Below are 20,994 nucleotides of genomic sequence, written 5' to 3' on the forward strand. Positions count from 1 at the left end.
TAAACAAAAAAAATTATGTTATTTTCTTTAAAAAGTTATTGATTTATGTTTACGATTTACTGTTGGTACCATCGACACAATTCGTATGCTTTGTCAAACTTTGTTTATTTGTGGTATTATGTATCTAATCTAATGTCTTTCTTTGTGCATAAAATTATAAAAGGGAGTGATGAGCTGATGGGCTTGCTACAGTTGGGCTCGAGTAGCTGATGCTGATTAGGATTTGGGAAGCTAAAGTGGGCTGGAGCAGCTTATAGGAACTGACGGGCCTAACGCCTAAGTGATGATTATTTTGTTAACGGTCACTCTGCTTTGCATATACACACAAGGGGATACGTCAAACCAGCCTTGGCTAGGTGGTAAAAGTTATTGTCTTTAAAAGTGAAGACAACGGTTCAAACCTTATTATAGAAATATATTTTCTTGGAGTAGTTTAAGTCTGTGTAGGAGTAGCCGTTAAAAAAAGGGGGATTCAAGAAGATTCTTGGTAGACGCTCTTATCACAATAATTGTTTCTCTTTCTAATTCTTCGTTGCCAAAATTAGAATTTCGTCTCTTATCTCAATCTATGTTTGTGGCATAAATGTACTAACTAAAAACCTATATCTTGCCTTGTTAAAGCCATTTCACACGTAAAATCGTCCACATATGATGCATACAAACATTGATCATATATTTCATTGTCTTAACATCTAAATCATTCACTCTCTCAATCATTTCGTCACCTTCTCTATCACCTTGTTGTGGGCTATCCATTGGACATACTCTAAGGTAAGTATCAATATGTGAGACATACTTTATACTTTACGTTTTACCCCAATAAGAATAAGAATGCATACTTAGATGTTAACTGAAATATAATTCATGAAAAGGGAAGAAATGAAAGATAAAGACCTTTTCTTTTCTTCTGAATAGTAATTTTTAAATTTTCTTAAAAACTATTTTTTACAGCTAATTTTCTTCGACTATTATAGGACCTCTCACTATTTGAGATCTAATTTGTCTTAACAACGACATTATATATACACATTAAAAGACACTTGTAAGGTTTTATATCTTATACTTTTGTCATAAATCTTTCGCAAATATTCTTTTTGACCCTTAAACTTTATTTACAAACTTTAGTTCATTAGACTGTTACCACAAAAGTTTTATATACATATTTTTTTGACTCTTAAACTTTAGTAATAAACCGTTGTCACAAAAATTTTACCGTAACAAATCAAACCAATATCAACTAAGATGCTGTTTGTTTTTCAGAGGTAAAATGTCAGAAGACTGCGAAACCACATCTGCTAACATCTGTAGCAGAAGAGGTGGACCAAAACTCTGCAGTCTGTAACAAGAAGATTGTTTGTTTTTTAACATCTGCAGACTGCTAAAATAAGCTGATAATAATAATTTCTCTTTTGTTAGCAAATTAGCAATGGCATTAGTGAAACATACATATTAATTGATCAACAACATTATTAAACAACTTCAATCTGAATCAAAAGAATAACAAATCAATACATAAACTATAAATCAATTAATAAGCATTCAATCTTTATCAGGTACTGTGTTCCGGTAAGTCAACGAAGAAGAAGATGACGTTGACTTATTCCAATTCAGCACTGGAAGAAACAATTATTATTATTATTATTATTATTATTATTATTATTATTATTATTATTATTATTATTATTCTATTTGGTCCTTACTGTATGAATACAGTCGGAATGCACCAGAGGAGGTAGAAAGGCGGCGGCAAGGTTGCAGCGGTGGGGCGGCGGCGCTGAAGCAGTGGAGCGACGGGGTTCGGTGGGGGAGTTGGGCGGCAGTGGAGAGAGGAGGGGATTAGGGTTTGGGAGTTCTGATGGAATAAGAAGAATGATGGAAAGAAATTGGGTTAGAAGAGGTGAGAAGTAGCAATACCAACACTTCTGGGAGAAGATGGCGCGCAGACGTTTTTTAATGAAACGTCTTCGAAAAAACAAACATACTACAGAGCCCAACGTCTGCGCGCTCTCTTCTGAGGAAAAACAAATAGCAACCTAACTTCCTATCACGTACCCGCTACTAAAAATACTTGTTACTAGCCATTTGGTAAATTTTCTGGAACCTGCTATCAAAAAATTTAATAATAATATGTAGAGAATCCAATAACATAATTTCTCTCTCTCTCTCTGTTGAACCTTGTAGATTTTGGGTAAGAATCACTGTAGCCGTTACCATTTTGAACCCTAAATTAATTATAATTACCTACCATCGATCAAACACATTATTGTAAGGTAATCATCATCATCATCATCATCAACACCATCATCTTTCTTTTCTATATATTGTTACCGATCCTCATTATCTTTCTTTAGATTGATCATCATTTCTGCATTTCTATTAGAATCATTTAAAGTTTTGATTTTTATCACTTTTTTGTAGCTTAAGGTACTACATTTATTTATTTAGTTAATCCTGCATGCGTGTGGAATTGTTTATATATTTATTTATTTATTAATTATTTGTCTTGTCAGAGAGATTGCTAATTGATTTGTTTAGCGTGGCTGAAGTTGTTTCATGTATGCATATTTTGGCTTGCAAATTTGACAATGTACCTTTGTTTTTGTGGTGAACACCAAGTGTTTGATGAAATTCCCCAATGAGAGTATTAGTAAGTACTGGTTAGAGTCAGTGCTAATGCACTATACAAATGAGCATTGAGCAGTTATAGGAATAAAGTATGGTTATTTAGTTCGCTAATTTCGTTGATTAAATCTAAACCGCGAAAGGTAAGAGCCACTAATTTAGTTATTTATAAACAATACAATTGTCAAGTACAGAACACAAGGTAAAAATAAAACAAATCAAAGCTAAATACTACATTACAATTTACAACTACTAAATTCGTATCTAGTTAACGGTCGGGTCTATTTAACAACAATGACACTGAATCTTGATGAAACTCTGCTAACGTTTACTGACTAGTCTGACTAATGTGCTAACAGAAGTTAAAGGTTTAAAATTTGAAGATGTTCTTTATGCAAAAGTGTTCTCTAAATTTTACTTGTTGGCAATTTTTTATGTTCATTTTCATCATGCATGTTCTATTATTTCCTTAAAAAGAAACATATGGTTAGTTGGAAAAAAGGATACGGTGACATTTTATTCATGAAGTTTGCATGCATTATGTTGCTAACAGCTCATGAAGGTGCTAACTTAAGGCACTTTAATGGGAAAAAAACACTTTGAAAGCCTCAAATCTGTTAGAAAACAGTCTGGATGTTTAGTGATTTATATTTTCTATTTAACCACTCGTACTTGATCGTGAAACTATGTGATATGCTTGTACAACTTGCATGTGATAAAATTTTCAAGTCTTATTATGGCAGGAACAAATTACAATACTGTATGGTGAATCAAATACTTTTCTGGTCATAGTGAAGAAAAGATGGAAGTTACCAGTAACAAACCAGAAACCCGTGTTCTAACTCCATCTAGATTATTAAGAGGCATGCTCTGTTTACTAGTATTGCTTTCAACAGCATTCGTGATATTAGTCTACTGCGGTTTTATCACAGCAGTTATTGTAAGGCTTTTTAGTATTCATTACAGCAGAAAAGCAACTGCGTTTTTCTTTGGCAGTTGGTTGGCTTTGTGGCCTCTTTTATTTGAGAAAATAAACAAAACAAAAGTAATATTTTCCGGAGAAACCGTTCCCGCAGATGAGAGAGTACTGATAATTGCAAATCATAGAACCGAGGTTGACTGGATGTACTTATGGGATCTTGGTATTCGTAAGGGGCGTTTAGGGTATATTAAATACGTTCTTAAAAGTAGCTTAATGAAGCTGCCAGTGTTCGGTTGGGCTTTTCAGATTTTGGAGTTTATTTCAGTTGAAAGGAAATGGGAAGTTGATGAGTCACCAATGCGGCGTATGCTTTCGACTTTTAAGAACCATCATGATCCTCTCTGGCTTGCTATTTTTCCCGAGGGCACCGACTTCACGTAATGTTTATGTTATACTTTATCCTATAGTATACGTGTTCGCTTATATTCATTTTTTTATAAACAAATGAACATGAATAAAGTTCATTTATGTTCGTGAACATTCGTTTACATTTGTTCATTTAAATTCACTCGTTTGCGTTCATTTATGTTCGTTTGTTTACGTTTGCTAGTTCGTTATGTTCATTTAGGTTACTGGTTTCAGTAACCTTTTGGGCCCAACACATTGTTGTTCACATTTACTTTTAATTAGCTTAGTTATGTTTTGTTCCTCTCTGTTCAGTTATGTTTGTTCATCTCTGTTCAGTTATGTTTGTTCATTTACATTCATGAACCATTCGTTTATTCTGTTAACGAATGAACATAAACGAAAGCGAACAAGTTCGTTTTCTTAACGAACATTTCTTTAATTGTTCATGTTTGATTGTTTGTTCGGTTGAAGTTAAACAAACGAACACACACATGCTCTGTTCATGTTCATTTACAAGCCTATGAGCAGGTTTTCGGGTTGGGTAATGTGTCAAAATTGGTCATTTGGTATGACTTGAGTTGGGTTGATCGAAGCCCTTTTTGTCCCGATCATAATTTTTTCTATAAATATTTAGTGTGTCACGCAGATTAGAAAGTTATATTATCATTTCAATCATAATGACTTTCTGAATGTTATTATTTGTGTGGTTTATGCCTAAATTACCCTTTAGGCGACTCTTGACTAGTTTGACTCATTAGAGAAAAAAAAAACTGAATCGACCATTTTTAAATAAATGAAGTATATGAATAAAGTTTGTAATTTTTCCGCGTATCTAATATCTATTCTATATTTTTATTGCGATGCAGTGAACAAAAGTGCGTCCGTAGCCAAAAGTTTGCTTCTGAACACGGGCTACCTATTTTACATAATGTCCTACTTCCAAAAGCAAAAGGTTTTACTGCATGCTTGGAGGAACTAAGAGGGTGTTTGGATGCAGGTTATCATTGTCAGCAAGTTGAAATTTTGAGTCTTTTTTAACAATTATGTATTAATTTTATGATCTATTGCAGTTTATGATATAACGATAGGGTACAAATACCGTTGCCCGACTTTCTTAGATAATGCATGCGGGGTGGCCCCATCCGAAGTTCATATTCATGTTCGGCGTGTTGTTGTGACCGATATCCCATCTTCTGAAGAAATGGTCGGTTCGTGGTTAATCGACACATTTACCAAAAAGGATAAATTACTCTCAGATTTTAACTCAAGTGGTTGTTTTCCTCATCAAGGAACAGAAGGAGATCTTCCTATAATACCTTGTCTGGTTAACGCGGTCTGGGTGGTTATGTTGACTTCTGTGTGTATGTTGTGGACCATTTTCTCATCGTTATGGTTTAAAGCATACATAACGCTGGTGTGTGGTTATCTAGCGTCGGCTACCTATTTTAATATTCGCCTGTCGCCTGTTTTCCCCTTGTAGAACTTTTTTAATGTATTAAGTCGACAGTTTGTTCGACCGGTATCTGAGTTGATAATAATATGGGCGTCTTCTTCATGATGAATACCATCTCTGTATATATATATATATATTGGTTAGTGAATGTAGCAGAGTGAGAATGATGTTTACACTTTACACAATCATTATTACTACATGATTTTTGAAAATTTAGTCTTTTTTGGGCTTGGAAAAAGAATGGGTAAAATGGGTAAAAGAATTGTTTATGGAACACTAAATTATGGAGAACATAAAAGAACAAAAGCTTAAATAGTTTTATGTTTAGATCAGTCGATTATAATTTTAAAACTTTGTATTTTTATCATACATGCATATGCTATATACATCAAAAAAGAAACATAAAACTAGTTTGCTTTTATATGTTTTAATTTGGTATCTATTACCGTTGTAACTTGTCATCTTTTTCACTTCTCTCATCGTTTTCTCTTTTCACTCTGTTTCCTTCCTTTACTAAGTGCATTTTCGCTCTTGCGAAATTTGAATGAGAGTAGCTCTCTATCTGCTTGGACGCCACATAGGCCACAAACATACGAAAAATACCTCTATTGGAATTGCTTTTGTATACATAAAACGAATAATCAAATTAATTTGTTCATATATGTATTTTTAAATTTTGCAATAGAAAAGTGAAACAATAATAATTAGTTTATTACCATTATATATAAAAAAACATAGTGGAAAGAGCCTAAAGCTTATCATCGTTTTGTCTTCGTTATGTTAGAGCAACTTCATGAAGAGTATCAAGATAGTGATCTTGAAAAGGCTACGTTGGTTTAATGGGAGCATCACACAACAAAGAAAGTACTCAAACCGTATAAGACAAAAGATATTTTAAAGAGTTTAAACGATTAGTTATTATAAAACAAACTATTGCCAATCCAAGCTTGTATTGACTATACATGCTATAAAGACGTGCAATAGCTTGTAAACCACATTGAGGTCGCAAGGAGTTGCAATACAACTTTACCCTCGCATGTACGTGGCACACTCAATTAGAACATTATACGACGCAGTTCAATTACAAAGAGGCGAGGTACATGCTTGTGGCAAAATTGCAAACATATGAATATTTTGGAAATGATTATATCATTGAATACGATAAAAGAAAATATACATGTCGAAACCGATAAATGCAAAGAATTTCATGTCCGCACGCCATCATAGTTTGTCTTCACAAAGGTGAAATGAAAACCTCACTTCATTGTGCATAATTATGTACTTCGTAATATACTTTTTGTTACCTTGCTCATCTGAAGGATCTTTTAAGTTGTCCCCCGAAACAAGAAAATGTGTAGCAAAAAACTTGTTAAGTGGGCGTACGATACTTGTGAATTTATATTGCTTTATTAGTCGAACCCTAACCGGCTAACCTGATTGTATATGAGTTAGGGGCTGTTTGGTTCATTCAGATATGAATGAGTCAGATCTGAATGAGCATCTGTCCCATTCAGTAACAACAATAAGTTTGAATGATTCAGACCTAATTTTAATTATTCAGATGTTTTTTTGTTTGGAACCAAACAGTCTGATATCTGAATGAATCAGATGTAAACAAACAGCCCCTTAGTTGGTTAGTACGTGTCGCAAACCTTAACTTTTTGTAAATGTGTAAACTTCATCACTAATAATCACTATAAAAAATCTTAAGATATGTTGATTCATTGTATATGTCCTACATTACTATGATGCAGATAAGATAAACATGACATTATTTACGAGATCATGTTGTTGAATAATAACCACCAATATCGGATCTCTGCCGACCACACATTTAGTTTTTGCAACTTGTAAATGAGACAAAAGTAAAAAACTACGACCAAAACCATGTCCTCCTTTTACGTACTACCATGTCACGAGAACTTATAAATCTCTTATTTTATAAGATAAAACTTTCTTTTTGTTTGTAATATTAAAAAAGTAACATAAAAGTATTTTGAGATTTGTAGCGATATATAAAATTAAAGATGAGTATATATAATGATCCTAAGCAAACTCGTGATGAATAAGGCCAAGAATGTATCACAGCTTACATATCATAAAGTCTCACGAGATCACCCAATAACCTTCTATTATAATATGCTTATTATACCCTACTTTCCAAAAATACATGTTTAGTTATATTTTCTATAAATTTGTATACGTATTTTTTGAATTCTTTAAAAAGCAAATGCCCATGTTTACAACTTTGAAAAAACTTATATCTTAACTCAAAATAAATTATTCAGGCGAGACTCAAACTCATAACCTCTTATAAAAAAATGTTATGAGGTTACTTTTGGACCAATTGACATATGCAGAATAAAGTTGGTGTAGTTTACCGAATGCTATATATTATCTCATTTTTGAAATCCGGTGAAACGTGGTGTTGGCCACATATCATATATAATTATAAATTTTGACGTACTTCTGTTCAGGTTGAACACAATCTAAAAAAATCTCAATCTTGGCTTGTTTCAAGTAATTATATATTAGAACTTGAACTTGACTCATCATGAGTAATTTTTCAAACTTAATCTGATTATTATTTATTTATATGTATAACTATATGGTATATACTTATGTACTGGCAAGAAGAAAAAATTTAAGAGTGTCCCAAAATATTTTTTGGACCTAGAGACGTCCTAATATTTGCTTAAAACTCTCCGAAACATAAAATGAAGAAGAAGACGAAGAAGAAAAGTTTATACTTCGTTAAAATAGTTGATGGGTATCTTAGGATTCCTTATTTGTATACTCCATCTGCCAGTATACTTATGAATAGTACGTCTGATAGACTTAGTTTAGATTCACAAGCTTAGCTTGGTACGTAAATAAAAGTTATCCATTCTGGCTCATGAGAGTTTTAGTTTAGTTTGAGCTCATATAAGGTGTAAAGATATATTTTTCTATTGTTTAAAAATCTTGATTTATTGAACTATAAATTTTAAGGTTAAAACTTAAATTGGTTTTGTTTAGGAAAAAAAACATGCAATTAGTTAGTTAGTACGTGGTCATAATAGCTATATTTGATTAAATAGTTTTTTTCCTTTAAAACCAAAGAAAAGAGTTTGATTCGTTTAATTACAAATTGTATGAATCACGAGTAGGCATATCCTCAAATGTGAAATCTCTATTTACAGATATAAATATAATCCGTACACAGTTCTTAGATAAAAATAATAAATAACGTGTAATAAAAAATGTAGGATTAGTGTCTTCCCACCACATATCCATGCAACTAGTGCATTTGTTTCTCTATATAAACCAACTATGGTTACACCAAACAACATATACAACCAATACACAAAGAGTACGTACGTACAATTCAAAATCATAATCTCTTCAAAGAAACCTTATGGAGTCCTACACAAAGTTAGCCATTGTAGCCATGGTTCTAGTTGCAACCCTTGTGACCGAACCCATTGCAACAAATGGTCTTGACATATGTGGGGTATCGGCAGATGGTCTAAAGACCTGCCAGCCAGCGGTGGCAAAAAATGTGAAGCAGCTTCCAGCACCAACGCCGGATTGCTGCACAGCGTTAACTAACGCTAACATGACTTGCTTTTGCGAGTTAAAGGGCTCAAGCTTATTATTGGGTTTATATAACATCGACCCAAAACATGCCATGGAGCTACCAGCAAAATGCAACCTACCACAAGCGACTTATCATTGCTAGATCAAAATTGTTGTCCTTTGATTGTTTAGCTTTATTATATGTTTTTGATTATGTACGGTGGTGTTTTGTGTTTTGTGTCTTGTTTGTTGTTTGCATGGTCATGTTGCGGGCGGTGAAATGATGGTGGCGTGACGGTGGTGTAACTTGTAACTTTTGGGATTTTTGTTGTGTTGAATTTGATATTAACAAGTTTATGTTTTCTATGGTATCTACAAAAAGTTTTAAGAACTTCATTAAAAGATCCATGTTTTATAACGTGGCTAAAATGTTTAGTTATAAGGATATATTTTCATGGTTAAAAATACTAAAAAACAGATTATTAATTCTTTACATGGGTCTTTATCTTCTGTTAACCAATAAGATGAAACGGGTAACTGTTAAAACGAATGTTTTCGTAATTGAATCAGACAACGAACCGATCGGTCTTACCAGTTCACTAACAATAACCTAACTCGATGTTTTCATATATATGAACTTTGAATCATAAAATTCTTTAAATTATTACCATTTTATTCATACATATTAAATTTTAAGTTTTTTTTTAATAATAATGTATGGTACGTATGTATGTCTATATGGTTTGTTCATATCTGTTACTTCAGTCTAATAGTTTAAAATTAACATTTTCGGTCCATGTGGTTCATTTTCTTTGTAACTGAAATGAAACCATAGAGACTGAAAAACTAATTTTAACCTTTTTTGATTCCCTTATATTTAAGCAAACTATAAACTAGGGGTGTTTAAAAAATAATTTTCTTTGCAGCTGAAATGAAACCATAGAGACTGAAAAACTAATGTTAACCTTTTTGATTATATTTAAGCAAACTATAAACTAAGGGTGTTCAAAAAATATGTATATGAAATATCGGATAATTTTGATATGTGAATCTCGGATATCAAATTTTCGGATTCGGATGGTGATTTTAAAAAATTTCGGACAATTTGGATATTCGAACAATCCGAAATAATTTTTAATTATTAGATAATAAATATAAACATAAATATCGGATACTTCGATGAAATTTTTCGGATATTTAGGATAAATTTTTGGATATTTCCAATAACCGAAGTAAATTTAAACGTAATTATTTGATTGTTTTTTTCAAAATTTAGATATCCGAAGTTTGAATATCCGAAATTTTGGATACGAATTCAGAGAATAAAATCCACTATCCAAAATGTTTGGATATCCGATTTTAAAGACCCTTACCACAAACAAGTGAACCACATAGACAAAGTCACAAAAGCCACATTTTACTTTTTTGTTTTTTAATTAGCTTACAAACAATTTTAAAGCAAGTCCTAGACACTGGTCCTAGTATGCAAACAATTAAAGCCGGCCGCATTACATAGGAATAAAAGGCCCCCTTCACTTTATTACTCCTTTCGGCAATCCTATTTCTTACTCATATTAAAAATGCACCGAAACTTCTTTTTCGGCCAACCAAAATTCTCAAATATCAACCCCTTTGTAAGCCAATATGGCGATGATCACCACCAGTTTCCGCACCCGAAAATGGCTTTAGATGAAGAACTCCCTCCGTTTTCAATACCCGAATTCGATGAATCATCAAACTCAAATTCAAATTCCAATTCCAATTCCACGTCGGCATATTCTGAGCCGAACCTTCCCTCCATTTTAAATAATGCTGAAAAACTATCGACCGAGGAGGTTATTAAGTTGGCGGCCGAAATGTTTATATTGTTTTCGACTGAGCGAGTCGATGGGTACACCATGTTCATGCACCCGTATGGGTCGTCCACGGTTACTAGGTTGTCCATAGATGAGATAAGAGAGGTGGAGCTTGTTTTCTGGCTTTTGATCGCTGCGGAAAAAATCAGTCGGAAACAGTTTGAAATTGGTAGCAAGTTTCTTGCACGGTGTGGGTGGGTGGCATCAGACGGTCGCACTCCTGTGGAACGGCTGGTTTATTATTTTTGTGAAGCCCTTAAAAAAAGAATTGGAAAAGAAACTGGAATACCCGTTCCTACAAAACTAGAAAAACTAGTGAGTTTTTTCTTATAATTAATTACGAAAACTGAATTTTAATAATCAGAACTATAACTTAAGTTCATACTCATAATACGGTAATTAACAGTCCTAACTTTTACTTTGGTTCCTGGGATCCTACTAAATTTCCTTTGTTTTGTTTCTAAACAATCTTAATATTTTGATCGAGATAAAAATAAGTCAATTGTTCACTATGGTCACACATAATTATTTTCCGTTAGAGTGAGCCGGTAAGATTGTTCTTGACAATGAAAATGGAAGCTATAGACGCTATTATTTACGCTGACGATATGAATTATTATCAGTCAGTTATTAATAGTTTGGATTATTAAAATCTAATTCACCAAATTATTCAACAAAATTAACTATTCAATACTATTATTTACAATGATTCTTGACTTATGAGGTCAAACTAATAACTAATTGTGTTATATACATTGGCCTATACTTGAAGGAGGGTCTAAAGAATGAAAATCCTATGGCATTGGGAACTAATCCAACATTCTTGGAATGTCACCAAGCACTTCCATTCAGTCAAGTTTTGCAATTTTGTGGCATACAAGCCATTATTGATCAAATAGGGATATCAAGCAAGGTCCACTTGATTGACATCCACATTCGAAGCGGTGTACAATGGACGTCTATGATGCAAGCATTGGTCGGACGAACACCATCAATCAAGCTTCTAAAACTAACAGCCGTCGCAACACCATTGGATGTCCAAAACGTAGAGAAAACAGGAAAAAGATTAGCAAGTTTCGCAAAAACTTTGAATTTGCCCTTCGTGTTTAAAATACTCGTCTTACCTGACATCACTGAGGTTAAAGAAGAACAATTTGAGGTTCATGATGGTGAAGCCGTTGCAGTTTATTGCCAAATAATACTAAGAACGATGATCTCGAGGCCTAAAGGTTTGGAGAATTTAATGAGAGCTATTCGAAAGATCAACCCTTTGGTTATTGTTGTTGGTGAAGTTGAAGCCAACCATAACTCAACCTCGTTTGTGAACCGGTTTACTGAGACATTATTCTATCATGGTGCCTTTTTCGATTGCTTGGAAGCGTGTATGAGCCGAGATGATGCTCACAGAGCCATATTGGAAGGTGTCCATTTTGCTGACGGGATGCAAAACATTGTCGTAAATGAGGGAGACGAGCGGATTAATAGGAGTGTGTATCTAAATACTTGGAGGCTATTTTTTGCGAGGTTTGGGATGGTAGAGATTGAGTTTAGTGATTCGTGTGTGTATCAAGCTAACCTTGTGTTGCAATGGTTTCCATGTGCGAGTTCTTGCACGCTTGAGAAGAATGGCAAGTGTTTGATAGTCGGGTGGAAAGGAACTCCATTGCATTCTCTTTCGACATGGAAGTTTGTTTAGATTGATGAGCAAGAGGACATGTTTGTAAATTAAAGCCATGTGAATATTCTTGTTCTAGCCTTCTAGCTAGGCATGTAACATACGAATAAATTATTTAGGACGTTATAGCATGTGTCATGAAGGCCCCTCTAAATTTGATATGTTAAGCTGTTTTAACATGATATAAACAAGGAAAAGATTTTCAGAGAAACCAAATTCGTTTTAGAAATTTATATCATCTCATCCTTTTGGAAAACATTTGTCCTATATAATTACTTTGAAGTTATAACTCCCGCCATGGTGGTGGTGGTGGTGGGGTGTGTGTGTGGGGGGGGGGGGGAGGGGGGGAATGGCTGGATGACACTAACTCTACTTTTAGATTATATTATTTTACAACCAAGAGACAAACACTCACTATTTAAAAAGACAAATATATCACCTGGCCAAAGGCCTTTTTGGTATATTGTATGACCAAGGATAATTTTCATGTCATTGAATAAAAATCTAATAGTAGTTTGAAGATACAAGTGATTAAGTTGCTTACCAAATTCTAACTTAAATGTATGAGCTATGTAAGAGTTAAAAACTTGATTTTGAATTGCCTAGAGTATTATGGTCCTCATGCGACGAGTTCGACAACATTAATTCTCACATGTTGAATTTGAGAAAATCGCTGTGAGTTTCAGGAGTGGATTCTTAGTAAGGTTGAATTTCAAAAGATTGATTCTTGATATTCTTGATTTGAGAACATTAAGCCTTGTATAATTTAACTACTATATGGGAATGCATAAGTAACTTATTTAAGTTTCCTAATCAAATGTCATATAGCATATATACATTAGTAAATTTTTTTCCCACGCGATTGACAGTTTTAGTTTCATGGCGAACAAATGTACATCTTAAGATAAATTTAGTGAAAGTGTAACTTAGCTGATATATATTTTTTAGGTTTCCTTTTATAACTATGCCCACAGGATTTAAATTTCTTACCATAAGTTTAAGATGTTTGTATCAGTGAAAATAATTAAGAATGTTAATCTTTTTTACATATTAGGGCTTGAAATGAGATCGGTAGCCCTTAATGGGATGTTGAAAAACAATTCTAACGAAGACGAGCTAGTTCCCTTATTACACTCTCGTGTCAGTTAAATCCATGGTAATCCCTAGCTATATTTTCAAATAAGATTGTAAACGAGTTTAGCCTAAGAGCTACTCGAAATCAATTCCCTAAAAGCTTAATCAAGTCCAAGCTTAAACAATCTCGAGTCTAGATCTGATGTCATCCAATAAACGAGCTCTAGTTTCACACACCGAACTTGATTAGTCTTGCGAAACTAAACAAACCTATCGTTTATACAAAAATATAAACATAACAATTTGGCATATATATTATACAAATTATTATCTCACCACGTTTCGTTTTCTAAGATACAAACAAATAAAGCCGGCCGGATTCCTTACTCCTCCATAGTAATGAAAGCCCCGATCCTTCTGTGTACTTCTGTACTCCCTTCGCTCATCGTCTTCATCACCCGCCGGCCGCCACCATTCCTTTATTCCCCCATACTTAACCCAACACATCACTTCTCATCTTCATCATCTTCCTCATCACTAATATTAATATTATGTTCCCAAACTTCCTTTACGACCAAACAGACTTCAACCCCTTTTTAACATATGACGATCACCCCGTACACGAACCACTCCCGCCTCTCGTAGACTTCGATCACACACCGCAATCCAATGCCTCAAATTCAAAGTCCAAACACTCTGATCCGACTTCCACAACATCCCTTGAGCTTCTTACAAGATACAAAAGCAAGAACAAGATTCCAACACATGTTTCTAACGACGAAATAGATCCCGAATGCGTTGGAACGATTTCCACTGTCGAAATTATTAAACTGGCAGCGGAAAAGTTTATAAACTTTTCGACACAGAAGAGCGATGGGTACACTATGTTTACGCACCCGTATGGGTCGTCAGCGTTTACGCGGTTGTCGGTTGATGAGATTAGAGAGGTGGAGCTTGTGTTCCAGCTTTTGACGGCTGCTGAAAGAGTTGGTCGGAAACAGTTTGAGATTGGTAGCAAGTTTATTTCGCGGTGTGGCTGGGTGGCGTCGGACGACGGTACTCCGGTGGAGCGACTGGTTTATTATTTGTGTGAAGCTTTACATCATAGAATCAGAAAAGAAACTGGAATACCGGTTCCTTTGAAACTAAAAAAATTCGTGAGTTCGTTTTTTTGCAAATTTAGGGGTGTTTGGCCTAGGGGTGTGCAAATTTAGACCCGGACCGAAAAACCCGACATAACCGACCCTAAAATAACCGAACCCGAACCGACCCTACACTTTCTTGTTTTTTTTCGGTCTTGATATTTGCAGGTACTCGGTCTTGGGTCGGGTTCGGTCCTAGAACCGGTGAAAACCCGACTAACCGAGGGAGACCGATAGTAGAAAGTCGTATTTGGTAACATGGCTCTTGTTGACGGTGTTGGTGAGGTTTTCTCCAATGAGTATATACTTTCATCTTACATGGACAACATGAGTGACCTTGTGACAATCGTCAATTTCAGGTTAACTCAACTCCGTCAATTCAAACTTTAGATTATTGAATCTATAACGCACACCTCATTACATTTAAACTAGGGTTTAAATGACGCTTGACACTTACTACATGTGTAGTCTTTCGGGAATTGCACCGAAACGCAAACGAGTTGACGCAAACGATTAGTGAATAAACAAAAAACGTCAAAACAATAATTATGTGGTAATTATGTGTTAGACATATGTGTTACTTGATTATGTTATGTGGAATGCTAAACAAGAAACAAGAACCCAATTAATTAAGCTAGAGATGTAACATTTGGAAGTTTAGGGACTAAAGTGTAACATGTTATTATTATTAATATTATAAAACCCTAACCTCTCCTCCCTCTCCCTCTTCCCAAAACCGACGGCCAAACCCCCCCCCCCTCTCCTCACAATCGGTTCACACACACACACACATACCTCTTGGATTTTGATCTTGTCTTTCACAATTGAAGCATCCTATATCCGTTTCTAGCCATCTCCTACCTTCCTATTGCTTGTATTGGTGCTTTTGAAGGTATAAATTACAAACCCTAGGTTCGATTTTTCCTATGTATGGTGTTCATATGATTGTTGTTGATTTGATGGTGTATTGATGATGATTTGATAACTAGTTTTGATATTATTGCATGTTAATTGTTGTGTCTTTGAGTTTGAGATCAAATAAAACCCTAACTATGTATGTATGGTGTAATTGATATGCATGGATAGTAGTTATGGTGTTTAGAATGTTATATGAATGATTTGTGGTCCATAGATAGTTAAATTGTTGACTTTGGATGCAAACAGTTTCTGGACAGATTGTGTTGTTGATGTTTGATTGACTGTAACGGGGTGTAAAAGTGAAAATTGATTGAGATAATTGATACTACAGTAAACTAGGTTGAGTCTAGTTTCTAAAGAATGTAAATTTGCAATTTTTGGACCTGTAAAAGTTAACCTTTATGATTTTACAAAAACGTTGTGCAAAGCTGAGTTGTTAGACCTGCTGTTGGGTTGTTTTGTAAATGTTATATCTCATGAACTACGAGACCAATTGGGTTGGTTCCACTTCTGGAAGTTGACTTATTGAGTTAGGAACCTAACCCAAGTGGTCTTGCATTTATTGGATTTTTCGTTTAACGGGAATTTCAAATAACATTCTGTTGCGCATGAATTTGACTGTTATGAGTTTGCTGTAATGATTTGATTATTGTGAGAAACCTATGTGGAATAAAAATATAATAAAATATGTTCTGAAAACCTAAGACATATATGCTTTAGTGATGATTTTTGGTAAATTAATTGAGATGCTATGATCGGTGGAATAGTACAATCTTTCAAGTAGAATTTCTGTCTCGGTGAAACTAGCTGCTGAATTTTGTGAAAATGCATGAAACATGATAATTGCTTGTTGATTGCTATGTTTTGACCAAATTGCCCCTATGGGGAATACTTGCTAAATAGTTCTCGTGTTTTGACCAAATTGCCCTTGCGGGGAATAATTGCTAGTTAATTGTTATGTGTGACCAAATTGCTCTTACGGGGAGTAATTGCTAGTGATGTACATTTTTAATACATGACACGTAAATAATTGCTCACGCACGTATTGTATCACAAATGTACTTGTTAAGTCACACACGATTCACAAACAAACACGAAACGTATCATGTGCTTAGGAATTATGTGCCGGGTCTAGAGACTCGATATTAGTTCCGATACTTAGAAAATCTCTTTGTTGTTTTAGAACGCTAGAGAGAGTTTTCTGCGACACGCAACACTTGGTGATTTATTTTTGGGAATACTTCGCAAACAGTGAGTTCACTTACCCCTTTTAAACTGTTTTCAAACGCTTTTCACTTGGGGAGATAACATACTCCGAAAACGCATTTAAGATTTTGTTAATATAAATTATATATCACTTGTAAAGACTAAGTGGCAAACGCGTTAACTAAAGTCCTTCATTCACATCGAACCGTTTAATATTGGATAATAGAGAGTCATTGTTGAGTAGTACTACTGGGTTTGACAAACCCCACCCAACGCTAAACTCGACTGGAGGTCGAGCGGGTGTAATCTTGGCTAAACACATACCATGGTCGGGATAGACCTGGTGGCAAGGCAAATGATAAACAGTCAGCTTCGGTGTCGAACACTTAGTAAAAACTTGTTTTATAGGCTAGCTACCTATAGATATATAATTGACATAACACTATCTGGTAACGCAAAACGCTGAACGCAAAACGCTAAACGCAAAACGCTGAACGCAAACGCTAAACGCTTTATTTTATATAAACTTGTGAACTCACCAACCTCGTGTTGACACTTTTAGTATGTTATTCTCAGGTAGCCGAGGCGGGCGCGCGGTTTAGGATCATGCATTGCTTGAAACACTTTTAATTATGCAAACTTATTTTAAACTGTTATCATTGGGTTTTAAGTCGTCCTGCGTGACGCAACATTGGTTTCTATGGTTTTACGCTTCCGTATTTAAATACTCGTAAACGTTTTCATGGTTTGAAAACTTTGTTTTATGGTTTGATTATAATTAATGGATCCGATCTTGTTAGTTCACACCCTCTGACGGTAAAACTCCGTTAGTGGATTTTGAGGGTGTGACAGACCTGATATGCAAAATCACAAGCTTTCAGTTTTCATTTGTCAACTTTGTTTCATGGCTATCGGAATTCTGAAAGGTGTATTAATGAAGCCATGAAAGGAGGAGATAAAGTTTTTTGTTTTGAAAAGTGAAAAAATATATTATATATTATAAGCATTAATGAAGAAAGAGAGAGTGAAATAAATAGCATTTTTTAACCCATAAAATAAAAATGTAATTGATAATGAAAATAAAATATCATTATTATAGTGTCTTGGAAATCACAAAGATGCATACTTATAATTTTAAAAGATTGTGAAAATGAGTCATTTATCCATACAAATTACGGAGTTATGTTTCCAATAGACTATATTCTCTTTATTTAACTTAGTAGTTCATATATTACGCAGAGTGTGAGATCATCGTATTGTTCCACTCCATCTTCTACCTTACCTCCATTAAAATCTAGCTTGAAGATAACTTCCACTATCGGGTCGGTCCTTTTCGGTCTACCCGGAGCGGCAAAACAGAGGATACCCGATACCCGAAGTGAGTCAAGCGGGTCGGTTTTCGGTTCTTGAATATATGATTTTCGGGTTTCGGTCCGGGTCGGTTATTTCCCGGTTCAGGTCGGTCCGACCGAGATGCACACCCCTAGTTTGGCCTAGCTTTTTTAGCTTTTTTTTTATTTACAAAATAAGCTTAATTCTTGTTTGGTTTAGCTTTTTAGTTTATGCTTATAAGCTTATATAAGTTAATTTGAAGAAGCTTACTTGAATATGATTTTTTAGCTTATTTGAAGATATTTATTTGTTTAAGGGAGGAAGTTACTCATTTGTCTTTAAATAATGATGGATTAATAGTATTGAAGCAACTTGTTACGGTAACAAATCAAAGAGTGGTGGATTTAACAACTTATTAAGATGTATAATCAACTTGTAGAATATAAGCTAATCCAAACATCTAAAAATAGTTTATCAAATAACAGAAAATAAACTATAAGCTATATTTTTAAAATATAAGCATAACCTAGAAAATAAAAGCTAGGCCAAACACCCCTTTAATATTATTTTTATGTAGGCCAACTGCTAACCTACATTTTTTTTGAACGACTAAATATTACACTTTGTAGGGATTGAATAACTAACCTACATAAATGAATAAAAGATCATAAATATATTAGTAAATTGTATTTTAATAATTTAATTTATGAATCATTGGCTGATAATAATATTTTCATGTTAAATAATCGGTGACAGTCATAACTTTTGTCTTTCGTTGTAAACGGCATTTTCATTTACATAATCATCGTATCTTTACGTTCAATTTCGCTCAAAAGGAAAATGTGTTTCTACATTTCGTTCATAATCGTTCCCATGAGCGAATGAGGAAAATCAAGCGTAAAATTATAATTATCATATGGTTGAGATTGCTATGTAAGTTATAAACTTATAAGTTACCTTGGTTTATAAATTTGTAGGGTCTAAAGAATGAAAATCCTATGGCATTGGGAACTAATCCAACGTTCTTGGCATGTCACCAAACCATTCCATTCAGTCAAGTTTTGCAATTTTGTGGCATACAAGCAATCCTTGATCAAGTAGGGACATCAAGCAAGGTACACTTGATTGACATCCACATTCGAAGCGGTGTACAATGGACAGCTATGATGCAAGCATTGGTCGACCGAAATTCAGAAATCACATGTTTAAAATTAACCGCCTTTGCAACATCATCAGATGTCAAAAAAGTAGAGGAAACCGGAAAAAGATTAGAAAGCTTTGCAAAAACTTTGAGTTTGCCCTTTGTGTTTAAAATACTCATGCTATCCGATATCTCAGAGGTCCAAAAAGAACAATTCGAGGTTCAAGATGATGAAGCTGTCGCGGTCTATTGTCAAGTAATACTAAGAACAATGGTCTCAAGGCCCCAAAGTTTGGAGAATTTGATGAGAGCGATTCAAACGATCAACCCTTTGGTTATTGTTGTGTCCGAGGTTGAAGTTAACCATAATTCTAAGTCGTTTGTGAAGCGATTTACTGAGGTACTATTCTTTTATGGTACTTATTTTGATTGTTTGGAAGTGTGTATGAGCCGAGATGATGCACATAGAGGCATATTGGAAGGTGTTCACTTTGCTGATGGGATGAAAAACATTGTGGCGGATGAGGGGGACGAGCGGATTAATAGGAGTGTAAATATGAACACGTGGAGGCTATTTTTCACGTGGTTTGGGATGGTGGAGATCGCTTTGAGTGAGTCGTGTGTGTATCAGGCTAACCTTGTGTTGCAACAGTTTTCGTGTACGAGTTCTTGCATGCTCGAGGTTAATGGCAAGTGTTTGGTTGTCGGGTGGAAAGGAACTCCGTTGCATTCTCTTTCGACATGGAAGTTCGTTCAAGAATGATGAACACAAAATCATGTTTGTCGATTAAGTTCATGTGATGATTCTTGTGTAAGTAACATGTATTTCCTGTTTAGAAGATCTAAACAGGTTATGTGAAGGTATTGTGTGTTTTGGGCTTTAGCCTATAAGTTACATAAGGCATTGCCCACCAAATTTATGGGCTTACATTGAATAAACATTATTTATCTTTGAACAAAATGTTCGATATAATATATTAGTATTGGATGAGTATCATTACAGAACTGTTAAATTATTTAATAACGTGAAGGAAGGAACCTTTGAAAACAAACGGTTTTTATAAAAATATTTGTATGTTAATTTTATTTGAGTGTAGTTAATTTTATCATTTTTTATATCTATATTTACGATTACAATTTTGAAAATGAGTTTTTATACATATCTATGTTTTGTTATACACCTATGTAAATTTTTTAGTACATAAATTTTACACATATGTAAACTTGTGATTTATATATGTAATAAATTTTTTTTATATAAAATATGATAAAACTACTCTTAAATAATGTTAATATATAAAAAAAATAAAAAAATGTTTAGTTGTTTATAGTTCTTAATTTTTTTAGAGTTCTTAAATGATACCAACCATATTAGTATTTATATAAGTATTTGCATACATATCTATAACTTTTCTCTTATGAAAAATAAGAAGTCTTATGTGTGACAATATATTTACTAACATCCTGTTATAGAAATTACCAAACTTACACTCTTAAAACAAAAGGCGGTAGACATCTTAATCTTTACTTGTTCTTAGTTATTCAAATAATATCAAACCTACTTTTTGTCATTTAGATAAACAATATATTCAACCAACAAATCCACCTAAATGCCCAACAAATTCATACTTGGTGAAATCAAGAAAAGAGATATCACGTTTAAAAGGGTTTTATTACATATTAAAGA

At 34.1% G+C, this 20,994-nt stretch overlaps 3 protein-coding genes across 3 annotated transcripts; all 3 read left to right on the forward strand.

The window, feature by feature from the left end:
- The first annotated feature begins 3,012 nt into the window (after positions 1-3,012).
- LOC143550804 (putative 1-acyl-sn-glycerol-3-phosphate acyltransferase 5) lies at positions 3,013-5,571 on the forward strand. Its single transcript, XM_077041392.1, has 3 exons — positions 3,013-3,981; positions 4,819-4,949; positions 5,023-5,571. The coding sequence occupies exons 1-3, from the start codon at positions 3,425-3,427 to the stop codon at positions 5,430-5,432; spliced, it is 1,098 nt and encodes a 365-aa protein (XP_076897507.1). The 5' UTR covers positions 3,013-3,424; the 3' UTR covers positions 5,433-5,571.
- Positions 5,572-10,642: 5,071 nt separating this feature from the next.
- On the forward strand, positions 10,643-12,515 carry LOC143550791 (DELLA protein RGL1-like). Its single transcript, XM_077041382.1, has 2 exons — positions 10,643-11,134; positions 11,592-12,515. Exons 1-2 carry the CDS (start codon positions 10,643-10,645, stop codon positions 12,513-12,515), a joined length of 1,416 nt encoding a protein of 471 aa, XP_076897497.1.
- A 1,371-nt stretch (positions 12,516-13,886) lies between these two features.
- Positions 13,887-20,203, forward strand: LOC143550805 (DELLA protein RGL1-like). Its single transcript, XM_077041393.1, has 2 exons — positions 13,887-14,725; positions 19,144-20,203. The coding sequence occupies exons 1-2, from the start codon at positions 14,120-14,122 to the stop codon at positions 20,068-20,070; spliced, it is 1,533 nt and encodes a 510-aa protein (XP_076897508.1). The 5' UTR covers positions 13,887-14,119; the 3' UTR covers positions 20,071-20,203.
- Positions 20,204-20,994: the final 791 nt, after the last annotated feature.

This window comes from Bidens hawaiensis, unplaced genomic scaffold (genome assembly GCF_021521415.1).
Source record: "Bidens hawaiensis isolate Kalapana, Puna unplaced genomic scaffold, B.hawaiensis_p1.1 tig00016189_1, whole genome shotgun sequence".
In the NCBI taxonomy this organism is placed as follows: domain Eukaryota; kingdom Viridiplantae; phylum Streptophyta; class Magnoliopsida; order Asterales; family Asteraceae; genus Bidens; species Bidens hawaiensis.

Coding starts and splice junctions, on each gene's coding strand:
- LOC143550805 (XM_077041393.1), top strand. CDS start 14,120: ATGTTCCCAAACTTCCTTTACGACCAAACAGACTTCAACCCCTTTTTA. Junction 14,726..19,143: donor CTTTGAAACTAAAAAAATTC/GTGAGTTCGTTT, acceptor ATAAATTTGTAG/GGTCTAAAGAATGAAAATCC.
- LOC143550804 (XM_077041392.1), top strand. CDS start 3,425: ATGGAAGTTACCAGTAACAAACCAGAAACCCGTGTTCTAACTCCATCT. Junction 3,982..4,818: donor CCCGAGGGCACCGACTTCAC/GTAATGTTTATG, acceptor ATTGCGATGCAG/TGAACAAAAGTGCGTCCGTA. Junction 4,950..5,022: donor AAGAGGGTGTTTGGATGCAG/GTTATCATTGTC, acceptor GATCTATTGCAG/TTTATGATATAACGATAGGG.
- LOC143550791 (XM_077041382.1), top strand. CDS start 10,643: ATGGCTTTAGATGAAGAACTCCCTCCGTTTTCAATACCCGAATTCGAT. Junction 11,135..11,591: donor CTACAAAACTAGAAAAACTA/GTGAGTTTTTTC, acceptor CTATACTTGAAG/GAGGGTCTAAAGAATGAAAA.